Consider the following 12874-nt stretch of genomic DNA (forward strand, 5'->3'; position numbering starts at 1 on the left):
CAAAAATTATGAAGTGAAATGTTACTTTATACCAATAGATCGTGTATAAAATACCGACAAAAAATTAATAAATACAATTTTTATTCAAAATGATAATATGTTTCCACCTTATTTTCACTAAAATCAATAAACTCACAAAATACAAAAGTGCGATAAAAATGATTGCGTATTCTATTTAGAACTGATTTTTGTAACGATAAAATTCAGTTTCATTTTATTTTCTCCAATGATTATAAATATCTCTCTAATAAAAATTAAGATAATGAACTTTAAGAATTATTTAGTTCTAACTTATAGGTGCACTTGTCACTTATTTAGCATCCTATTGGGTGTAAATTTGAATTGTGTTTCTACAAAGGTGGAGAATTTCTTTGAAAAAAAATCTTATTCTGGCATAAATTTGGTTCTTTAAACTAGTATAGGCTTATCTAAAAGAGGGCTGATAGACAAGCAAGTGATTATGTCGCGAATTAAACCTTTTAATTTACTTACCCATTCTCGTAACTCCTTACTTTTATTCAATCAATCATCAGTGAAGTGGTCTTCAAAGTCATCGATAGAATTAACACTAGTCGTATGTTGTCCACAACACTTTTGATAGCGAAACAATAAACTTGCTTGTGTTTCCTTTGACCTTAAAGCACTACAAACTATGGTTCAAACAAAACGCTTCATGAAAAATTAGAATACTTCTATTCTCCTTCCGGTAATTTAACTTTCAAAGTATGTAATCTTTTAATAATCATTCGGAGCCGATGGTAATTAGCATATAATGTAGGCAAAAATAATGAATTGCTTACCGAAGAACTCATGACATTTACTTCCAATCTTTAAACTAAGATCTGTTAAACAATTTCCCCTTAACTCTCGCTCGGTACAATAAAGATATGTGGAGATTCACAATACCCAACATTTTCTATCTTGATTGGTGAAGCAGCCATGTGACCTCATTACTGTCATGACCACTCAGCAAACACTTCATCAATTGGATGAAGCGAATGCATCGCATCAAAATACTCTCTTTTATTTTATTCTAAATTCAAGACGCAGAAAAGATTTTAAAATCTTCACGGTGTAGCTTCAAATCATCCAATGGGTGACAAAATAACTTGAATATTTAACAGTGCACAACAATGACAAGAATCTTTAAAAAATGGTTTAGCCACCATTTTTAGACAGACATGGTATAAAAAACTGGTATGGTATGGTATTTTTTATACTAATAATTTTGAGTAGATCTTCATATCGTCGTATGTTAAAAACCACTCGCAGCAAAACATATGAAATTGATGTAACAGTTTGAGCTATTAACGACATCAAGTATTGTGTGACAACATACAATTATCACAAATCTACACCACAAAAAAAATTGAATCACGATGTGGTTTATCTGCACTAATGTTTTGCCACAGTAAAATATTTTGGCAAATTCAGTATAATGTATTTTGATACAAATGTAACAATATGTCAAAATTAAACTCTCAGATGTTCGAATGAGAGCGTTATAAAATGTCTCTATCTAACTAGCAAACAAGCAACTTTAAAACTTTATCTCTTCCACAGTGTCCCAAATATGAAATTGTGAACCTACTTTTTAGGTGCGATTGATCAATCATGAATCCATCTTTAGCGTTTTTCAGTTATCGCTTTCATATATAGAGAGGCCGACAGTTATTCTTATGACGGAGTTAGTCAAATATTACATTTATATCGACGATTTTAATGATAAATCTATAATCTGAATTTCATCCATCAAACCATTTTAATCTGCCGTAATCACATTCATGTAGATAAAGAGACATCCTGCTATCAGATTTCATTCAAAATTTAATAAAAATTGGAACATTTAAGCCTCTCATCTATGAATTAACTCAACTTCCTAAATAGATGCTATTTGGGACATTTACTGATATTTTAATTCTTATATTAATAATAAGCCTTTATTATGTTACACTAATAATGAACCAATGGAAAAATTTTATATGATTTTTGATTTTAAATTATCTAATATTTTCCATTGATTTCAGATTAAATATTCAGTAATTTGATGCGCGAGTTAGTTGGCATGCATTTAATTTTCTCTTCTAAATCGTCAAGCGTTTTTGTTATAATTTCTTGAAACTTACACTCGAATATCGGAACAAATGAAAATCAAGTACAAGATCAAGTATTAATCAAGTACAAGTATCAAGTACACGATGAAGTGAAATCAAGTACAAGATCACATATTCTAGCGGATGGAGGAGTTCAAATTCTGAATGACACAAAGATTAATTAGGGAGGTAATACATAACTCATTTTTCAGAGTCTGGTTAAGAATGATTTATTAAACCCGGCAAAAAAATTCAGCTAACAGAAAGCACAGTGGGCAAGAAAAGAGATTAGCACGACACGAGTAAATTAAACAAAGGACAACACTCCTCCCCTTCTATTCAAGAAAACGGTGCGTTGCTAACAGGTGTCAGACAACTGAAGTTTAAATGTTAAAATTAAGTTTAACAACAAACAAACTAACTACACAGCAGAACAGTTCACCTCACACAAACCATCTCATTTTGCAATTGTCAAAAAATATGATGGATAGCTATTCTCTAAAGAAAGGAAAGGGAACAACTCAGCATTTATGGAACAATCCTAATGAAAGAAAAATGAAGAAATAGCGATTCTTAACATCAGTGAAAATAAATACGCTTCATATCGAATCTAACAGAGACGGATGCATCAATTTGGGAAATCACAACAAAACGATGCAATAAATCATTGGCAATATAAAGAATATCCGAGTTTCAGAGATGAGAAAAACAAAAATTATAAATCACTACCCACTTCAATAAAAAAAGTCGTATTCAAAAAAGGTTACAAAGTAAATTAGAATGTGAAATTTGAAAATTTGCCAGAGATTTTCGTCAGTCATTTTTTTAAAACAAAAGGCATATTTGAATGAATTGAGTTTTTATAAAAGAAAGCATTCATATTTCTAAAAAAAGGAAGGATATATATTTTTTAAAAATTGAACCTAATGTAGCTCTAGAAGAATATGTAAAATGAAAGCATTATATAATTCAGGACCAGTAGAATGGGAATTTTGTATTTTATGAAACAGTGCCCTTACATAATACTGCTTTAACTGAATTGTAAAAACATTATTTTATGTTGATAAGCACCATAATGCAAGGAACAAGTGATTTAGTAGAAGAAACAACAGTTTTGAATCTGAAAAATAGAATTCCAATTGCAGTAACAGAATGTCACGACATATTCGCTTGCAGATGATTGCGGGATAAACGATCAAAATAAACGCGTAAGAGATTGTCGACTATATTTTATAGTTTTATCTCATAGGTAAGAAAATACTTTTCGACTGTAATAATAATGAATAATTAGATTAGCATATACAATAATAGATTACTAGATAAGCGAATTAATTACAAAGCTATATGAGGGCCATTTTGAGGTGTAGTCACATGGGAAAAAAACAATAGTAGCATTAGCGTATAGGAGAAAGACTGTAAAATTTTTTACACGAATTCAGATACGAATTACTGTATAAATTTTTACACGAATTCAGATACGAATTACTGTATAAATTTTTACACGAATTCAGATACGAATTACCGTATAAACTTTTACTTTCCAATTTCAAATGTACAGGAAATTTAACGCAGGTCAAAGCAACAAACACGGCGATTCTCGAGTCAACGGTTATCAATTCTTAAAGAGGGGAAAATATCAGCTTTATGACAAAGTAAATGTAAATTAAAACCAGCGGGAGTGGTCTCTCTAAGCTTTCTCGCATACTCTCTAATAAAGATGTTATAACAGAGAACGCCTTACGTGGCATTCGTGTACAAAAGTTACGAAATAACCTTTGGCGTGAATTTAGCATTTTTACTGAATTTATCATGTAATGCTTGGCGAATTATTTGGCGATTCATCCTTCGCATTCGATTAATAGTATCCGAAAATCCAATTTGTGTTTTAGATGCGTTTTTATTCATTCGATTGGAACAAAAATTCAAGGAGAGCTACAATTGTTGCAAAATTATGTACCAAATTTAAGTCATTGAATTTTTAAGTTACCACGTTTACATGTTTCTGAAAGTACGGAGTTGACGGACGGAGTTGTTGGCCTTGGCTCGAAATTTGACAGATATCTACACTATAAATGTTAAATGTGTATACCGAATTTTAGCCATCTAGCTCTTTGTTTTAGTTATGTTAATTTATATTCGAACAGCCGGACAGACAGACTTCCTCTGAACGGATTTTACTCAAAATTTGATAGAAACCTACAAATTTGGTGTAAATATATACCAAATTTCATGTGTCTACCTCAAAGCGTTTTTGAGCTATCTTTCTCACAGACAGACTAAAAGCCGGCATTTTACAAAAATGTGTTTTTCGAATTTAAAAACGCCTAAAATGCAAAGATTCCTCGCAATCTCTAGTTCGAATTTTTTTGAAAATTATTATACTTCATCTATACTATTTACACTAAAAAGTTAAAAACTACTTACAAAAAAAGAAGTAAAAATATTGTCCAGAAATTCTTAAGATGAAGCAAGTTCAGTCATAATCAAATCATGATTCAATAGCGGTAATAGGGGGGAAAAAGCGTTTTGAAATGCAGTTAATAACTTAACTATAATTTACTAAAAAATTTTTTACTGAAATTAAAATATTTTGATCAGTGCCAGAGTAACTGATACAAATTTAAAGCATCCCTAGTTACGTACCAATAATAAGATTTAATATAAAAAATTGGAAAAATTCTAAAAATATACCAACTAGCTGGTCATTTAAAGGTTCAAGTTAAAGTTTAAAGTTTATTTCATTCAAAAATGTAAACATATACAGGTAAAGATTAAGATTTTTATTAATTGCTAGCTATTAATAAAAGTTTTTATTTTCCAAGAATGTGCATTCATAAGTGGTTACAAACATAGGAATCAAATTTTTGAAAATGATTTTTTGGGGTTTGTAATCGTCTCAAACGTAACGATTCATCAAAAAAAAAAAATATTTTTGCCATTACATTATTTATTTTTTCTGTATTTCAGATTAGAAATCGTAAAAATTGGGTACGTAAATTATTTCAATTATATATATTCCTGTCAAACATAGAAATTGATAAAAACATTTAATAGAAAGTATCTTTAAAAAGAAGAAGAAGAAAGGACAATATTATAAATATGTTCAACATTTAAAAAATAATATTATTAATAATAATAATATAAATACGTTTAGGAAATATCCAACTACTTTACACATATTAATCAACTAATTTACACATATTAATCAACTAATTTACACATACAACCTATTTGTTTACATATTTTTTTTTCATCATCATTTATTTTCAACAACGATTACGACTTCATTTTTCAAAAAGTAACCGAAACGCCCACCTCTAAAAAACAACAGTAATTTTCAGAAAATTATACACTTTTAATTTAACATAACCCGTTTTGTTTCAACTTAAAAATAACAAAAACTAAATCTAAATGCTACTAAAGAAACTCTGTAGTTTATTAATCAAAAGAACACCTATCAAAAAGATAGAGAAAAATTCACAAGAAAGAATAACAGGAAAAATGTATTCGAGGACCTGTCAAACTCGTCATTTTTGCTCAAATCCATTCAACGAAAATGTAACGTTACATTGAACTACAATGAAAAACTTGCCTATTTCGAATACAGATGGCGCTGCTCCGCACAAGGATTCAAATGTAGAGCAACACTCCATCCTAGTTGGTACACTTTTTGAACAAAGAGGTCATGTGAAACAAAAAAAAAAAATTATACAAGCTTATTAGTTAAGAATGAACTTTCAGAATTTCGCTTTTAAATTAGTTTCATTCGCAGCGCATCTTGTATTTCCGGATTTAAAAAAAAAAAAAAAAAAAAAAAAAAAAGAGACTTTTGAAAATGCCGCTTATGGACAAGACGAACTTTTTTTTGACAAAGTTTACCGACATCCCTTTGATCAGTAGATATAAAAAAATAGTTTTCATAAAATATTATGCATATACGAAATATTTAGGTGTCAAACGTAGACGTCGATTTTAAAGTCTACGTCTTCTTTGTAAAAAAAAGCGATAAAATATTAATAAATATTTAAAATCATATTTTTATAAAAGTTGTGAGTATATGATAAGTAAAATTCTTTTTAAATTATTTTCTACTGTTTATATTATTTATAAAAAATAAATTATAAATTCATAATTATAGATATTATTTATAATGATATTGAAATAAAATTACAAATAAAATCTTTTGAAATAATTTTTTTCTCCTCACATTCACTAACAAGTGGCGCAACAGCGTGGAATCAAAATTCAATTAAATAAATCGATTAACTGACCATAAAGTTTTGAAAACAGTAAAATGATTTAATGCTAATGAGAGTACATAAGTTTGATAAATTTGAAAACTCTAACATATAGGAAGTATCTAAAAGGTCCGTTAAAATGTTTTTATTTCTATAAACGTAGAATAAATCAAACACAAGTATGATACAATATGCTTATTTGTGATACTAAATATCATTTTTGTTATTTTCATTTTGAAAATGTTAAATACTAAATATTTATGAAATTGGCTTATAGCTGAAGCATTACATAGTATAATAAATTAATAAACAATTTTAAATTGCTAATAGAAATTTAATCAGTGTTAAATGTGACTATAATTCAAATGAATACATATTCTGAAACTATAAATATACCAGATATAGGACTAATTTATGAAAGTACCAACATTTTAAATTTAAACTGGGGTGGATTTGGAGACGGAAGTTGCAATTCTAAACAGTGGTTTGATAACAAGGAAAAGAACGATGTCATGCCCTTCTCTCTAAACTCTGACAATATACCGAATCCAAACATAATAATGTACTGATTTTAATTCTTGAACATTTTGATCTTCAATTGCAAATTTTTATAATGCAGATTATATCGAATATCTTTTTATTTTAAAGATAAATAAAAAAAATCATATTGTTGTTGTACTTTAGAGAAAGATAATATACAATAATATTAATTAACAGATCTTTTTTTGAAAATATAAACAGGATTTCTCTATGATTCATGAATTATTAATTTGAATTCTACTGCCCTCCGAGTTCAATTTTATCTTCATTCGCTTAACTTAGAATTTAGAGGTATTTCATATCTTTTCGTTCGGTATGGGGGATTCAATCTGTTTGTTTTCATTATTTTCCTGATTAAAGCAAAACATTTCGATCATTCTTCATTTTAAATCATAGTTCTAAAATAATAATATTCTACACCACTGGAATATCAGCAAATCATCAGAAATGTATTAAAAAATGTTTTTGTTACAAAATGTACGGCAAAATTTCTTATAAAGAAAAAATGCTACTCGTGGCGTTAATATTATTGATGTGCACGTACAATGCAAGACTTGTCAGTAACACAACACAGCACATGAGTAAAATATTGCAAGAAATCATTGTTTCTGAACAAAATGAAGTTCCGCACGATACCCAATAGTTGAAAGCTTTAACTTCTACTACTGAAGAACAGGTAACCGACTCGTTAGAGGAGATAAAATAAAAATAAAGAGAATTTCCCAAATTTAAATTCAAAGAGAGGGGAAATGTATCACAGGAAATGCTTCATACTATTTTATTCGATTTAAAGAGATTGACAATTTCACAAGAATACTAATTTTGTTGGGTTTTTTTTAATAATTATTTCATTTTTCTCACACAGTTACTATTAAATGTAATGAAAATTACAGAATATAAAAATAATCGTAGTGTAATCATTAAACTAGATATAATTCTACACCATTATGCAAACGTATTTTTAAAAAATATGTTTGAGTTAATAAACTGTCCATTAGAAAATAAAAACCACTCAACCGTCAAAAAACGATAATTAATATTTAATTTATATATCTGTATGATAGTAAAGAGCCACCTGTCATATAAGGAAATTTTACATGCCAGAAGATTAAAGGCTCTTTGCTTCTAAATAAAATGTGATACGATATCTTTTATAAATTGAATAATACATGTCACTCTAAAAGTAAAATTCAGTTCGTGCCAATTAACGAAAGTTTAGCAAAAAAAAAAAAAAAAAAAAAAATCTTTACCTTACACATATGAAGAAAGAAAAAAATTGAAAGTAATTTGACAATACTCGAGCCTTAACGAATTCAATTCCTCAGATTTGGAAAGACATATAATAAGATTTCATTAAAAATTAAAATGTAACAGGGCGTAATTTAGATAACACCTCTACTATAACCTTTAGACTTAAAATAAACCTTTACAACATTCCAGTTTTAATTTTTTAATACAACTCCCAATTTTAAATGGAAATATTGCGGAATGTTGGGTGTGGGCATGTATACAACAATACTAGTCAATTATACTGTCTTTGGAAGAAAGCATCTGAGAATGCAAAATGACAGAAGATTGCTCTAATAATGAAGAACCTAGAAATGGGACTTCTAAGAAAACAAAGATGTTAAGTTTAAGACTACCAAGTTTTTCTAATATCAAATCATGTTACTTGAAACAATGAAAATATATAGAAAGGACCAGTTAAATGATTCAAATAAATTAATAGCTATCAGATAAATAAATAGCCAAGGGATTGCAGAAGAAACTGCAGAACTAAAATATCTCAGCGCATGCAATAGATGTTTGATGTTATTTCTACGCTAATAAGACTATTTTCACATTTTATTTTCATGCCTTTTAATACTTTACTACGAAACGAATCAATACTAAAAGATGAACGAAACTGAAAGAGTTTTGGGCTCAGTTCAATATATAGATGAACAAAATATATCACAAACATATGCACAATATGATCTTAAATCTATAAAAAATATTAACATAGGAGCTAAAATTAATAGTTCTAAAAAGCAATAAAACTGCTATCAATTATATAGAAAAAGGACAAATCTAAATAAGCAATAAATTAATTTTAAGCGAAATAATTAAAGCTTTTCAATCGGAAAAGTAATTCGATACAAAATTACCGAAAAATTAATCTACATCTTCTTACCATTCTTTAGGTAATTTTAAAAATAAATAAATAAAACTTGAAAATGATGCACCGTCTTTAATAGCAAGAAAAAGAAAAAAGAAAAGAAAATTACTAGAATGATTTCACATTTCTTTTCTTCATGCTAGACGTTCGAAAAAAGAACTCGTCACTTGGAATGAGATGCTTTGTTTTAACTCTTTGCCAAAAAGCACCGGAAGGAAAGCTAGTTCTGGGCGCCCCCTGAAGTCACATTTCACGACCAAAGGTCACCAGCGTCTAACCCTTCCTTTGCTTTCCAATTAAAATCCGCTTTTAACGCAGCTGTTGGACAGCTACAAAATTTCATCTCACCCGATGAGGAACACAAGCACTGCTTTTATGCTGCGACTCAAGAGAGTGGACCACTGGGTCATCTCAAGAGAGTTATGAATGTTGTTTTTTTATTTCAATTCAGTAGAAGAATTTTCGAAATATTTGCTTTGATTGATTTGTTTCGAAATCATTATTAATTATTACTTTCGAATAAATTTAAATTGGAGAGTTCAGAGAACAATGAAAAGGAAACGAACGAACCTTGATATTTTTGCATCTAAAAAAGCAAAAGTGGTGGATTCAACCAATACCTTATTTCAACACAGGGAAGAAAAAAAACTATACATTAAACTGAAGAAATTGTAGAATATAGGGATAAAATTAGAATCGTTTTTATTTGTGAAATGACAGATTTAGTTATTTGGTTGAAAAAGAATCATTTAATAATTTTTATTTATTTCGCACCAAAATCCTAAAAACACCAACATGTTATAATCGATATGTACTAATATAAAAAAAATTCTAAAGAACAAAACAAAATTCTCTTAATTAATACTGAACTTATATATTCTACAGAACCAGTAAAGTAATTTCACTCTCTATCTCTCTTTCCCCCTTTTCTTTTTCAAAATTATACAACAAACAGATTCTAGAATTTGATATGCTCAAAACTGCATCAATTGATAACATTTCGCATTTGCAGCATAATAATTCGATTATTGAGTTTGAATATATTTTTGTACCCGTTGAATAAAGTGCTCATGGAATAGTACTAAAATACTAATAATGATGAATTTCGTATTCCAAGATTTTAAAGAAAATTTAAGTCGCACAACTATGTAAGTTGAATATATATATATGATGTATTTTAATCCAGTTTAAACCCTAATTAAATTCCTTGTTTTTATCTTAATTTCGCCCATATTAACTTCATTCTAAAATGTTCTATTGTTTCCTGATCCAATTCCACCTTTTTTTTATTTAATTAATGCTACACGAGCTCTAAAATTGCTGAAATCGACAAGTCTCCACAAACCGAGTGAAGGGATAAAAATCTATCAATCTAAACACATTTTTTAAAAATATACCTATTTCCCCCTTACCTAAATCGGCACGTTTAAAGAAATCCCTATCAGAATCTCACAGTTATAATCATGGGGATAAATATTTCATTCGCTCTTTTCTCTTTTCGCCATTCTATCGCTTATGAATGGACGCCAGCTCGTCCTCTTCTTGTTCATAAATTATGCCTCCCGGGATGGAATAAATCGAAGTTAAAAATTCAAAGTGTCTTCCCACTGTCTTTGGCCACGAAAGAGCTAAAAAATATATGTTTTACATTTTATATATATCTTAAGATAATAAATATATATTAAATAAGATATTTAAAGATTAAAATCCGTCAGGAATATGAAACTAAACAAAATCATATCTTCTATCATTAATTATTAAACAGTTCCTCTGTTAGATATTTTTTAAACAATTTTACGATGAATAAAAGTAAATAACAGCGCATCAAAATATTCCGCTAAGTTTTCTTGACAATAGCGTGCCGCCTTTCGGAACACTTTCTCGCATAACCACACAATAAAAATGTTCAACCTTGTAGCAGAATGATAATTAAAAAAAAAGGGATTTTAATGGTTAAGTGCCAAAGCATACTGTTTTGTAGAAAGATTTATGGCTTTTTCAACAATTAATCTAACTCCGTCGCCAAACAATTGTGTTTCATGAATTCTTTTCTCGCATGTTACTATCGCCTATAATAAATAATAAATCTGGATTTTTCTATTCTTATTGAATTCTTACATTCAAGTGAAGTGAATTTAGAAATCACAACATAGAAATAATAGAAATAAGGAAGTTCTCAGCTGCTGAAATCTATCTACCCCAGAAGGTCTGTCCGTCTAGAAAGATTGCTATGATGTTAAAAATATATCGGACATCACTGTCTCCGATTAACTAACGGAAATTGTAGTAGAAAATATCACGCATATCGGTAGAGGCTCAACAAATAAATAAAGAATTATTATTTGTAGTACATTTTAGATATAAAGTAATGTGAAAAGGTTTTTTTTTTTTTTTTTTTTTTTTTTTCGGATGAAAAGTAATGAGTAAAGTCAACCATCTAACTCTCCGACCCGCCGAAGGCACACGGATTTAAACCATAAAATTGAATGACCGGACCGCCGCAACAGCAATATTGGCGGGAACTGTGGTTGAGTTCTAAGGGCCGTCACCGGCCACGGTACAACCCTCCCCGAAGGAAGTACGTCCCATCAGCGATGGGAGGAGCCAGTTCCCCCACCTATTATTGTACTCTCCATGGTGGCGAGATCCAAAGTAATGAGTAAAATCGGTTTGACACATAATGAAACATTAACAGAAAAAAATGCGATGCCAAATAGAAAGTAAAAATAACGCCAATAGAAAATATTAGCAATTAGAACTGATGCGAGAATATTTTGGTTTCTTATTATCAGATAATAAGAATTGCAGCCTCTAAATAATTAACTTTTGCTACAATCTAGCATAAAAGAATGTAAATAAAATAAGAATTTACGTAATCCCGTAAGTTATTTACATTCATGCTTAGTTTTAAATGTATATAAATAAATGAGTCAATTTAAACATAAAAAAATCAATAATGATTGTAAGTGGTCAAAACAGAAACTGGGATTTCGTATCCGATAATGTAGCAAATCAAGAGGACCACTATACTTATAATTCCAGATAATTACAGATGATGGTGAGCGATTATATATGTTCATAGAAATTTGTTCAACTAACTTTTAAGTGATCCAAAACATGCTTTATATATTTTTAATCCAACGCAAAAAAATACTTACTGGAATTTTACATACAGCGCACACGGATTCTGGAACTCAATTAAAAAAAATGAAATCTAGTAGACAAATTTACAGATAGATTTGTATGTTGTTGTTTCTTATGGCACTTGCAATGGACAAGCCCGCTGTTCGAAGACAGCGATTTTAAGCCGGTGGGGGAGCGTTTCTTGTTTCTATAGTAGCGCCAACTAGGACCAAGAGTACGACTTTGCTACTCACGCATCACTCATTCGCTTGCACAACCCCTTTTTACAGGAGGGCACATTCACACATCTCGCAGATAGAACAACGGTAGAACAACCATGCCCGAACCGGGACTCGAACCCGGAACACCCAGATCACGGGAAAGACGCGCTAACCCTATGCCAGGACGCCGGTATATATTTGTATAAACCGATGAAATTGCATGTCCGTTTGAGAATGATACAACCCAGAACCCTTGAGGCATTCAAACTAAATGTCACACGTTTCCTAGGCACCCAAAAGGATTAACTGTATAAAAGTTAATTTATCAAAAAACATTTATTAAAAAGTTACAAATTTTAAATAATTATTAATCAGTTTCTATACCCTTTTAAAAAGAGCTAAAATGAAGGTTAAATGATTTAAAGTTTGTTTTTTTCTCCACCATAACTTCCGAATAAATCGCTACATAAAAATAATTCTTATAACCTTAAAATTCAAAAA

General features: G+C 29.5%; 1 protein-coding gene across 6 annotated transcripts in view; it reads right to left on the bottom strand.

Annotated features, from left to right (window-relative positions):
* Positions 1 to 12874, bottom strand: part of LOC129983793 (TGF-beta receptor type-1-like) — an 804684-nt gene that overhangs the window by 209983 nt on the left and 581827 nt on the right. Inside the window, exon 1 of one of the 6 annotated variants that reach the window (XM_056093430.1) lies at positions 801 to 865. The exons of 3 other annotated variants lie outside the window; for them this stretch is intronic. Coding sequence is in view for 1 of the 3 variants with exons in the window: in XM_056093429.1 (XP_055949404.1) it covers positions 493 to 496 (4 nt within the window). In the remaining 2 variants the exon portion in view is untranslated. Of the gene's footprint in view, positions 1 to 492; positions 683 to 800; positions 866 to 12874 lie in introns of those variants that run through there. 2 more of the 6 variants (XM_056093427.1, XM_056093429.1) reach the window with 2 other exon arrangements.

The sequence above is a fragment of the Argiope bruennichi genome, chromosome 9 (assembly GCF_947563725.1).
Source record: "Argiope bruennichi chromosome 9, qqArgBrue1.1, whole genome shotgun sequence".
Lineage (NCBI taxonomy): Eukaryota > Metazoa > Arthropoda > Arachnida > Araneae > Araneidae > Argiope > Argiope bruennichi.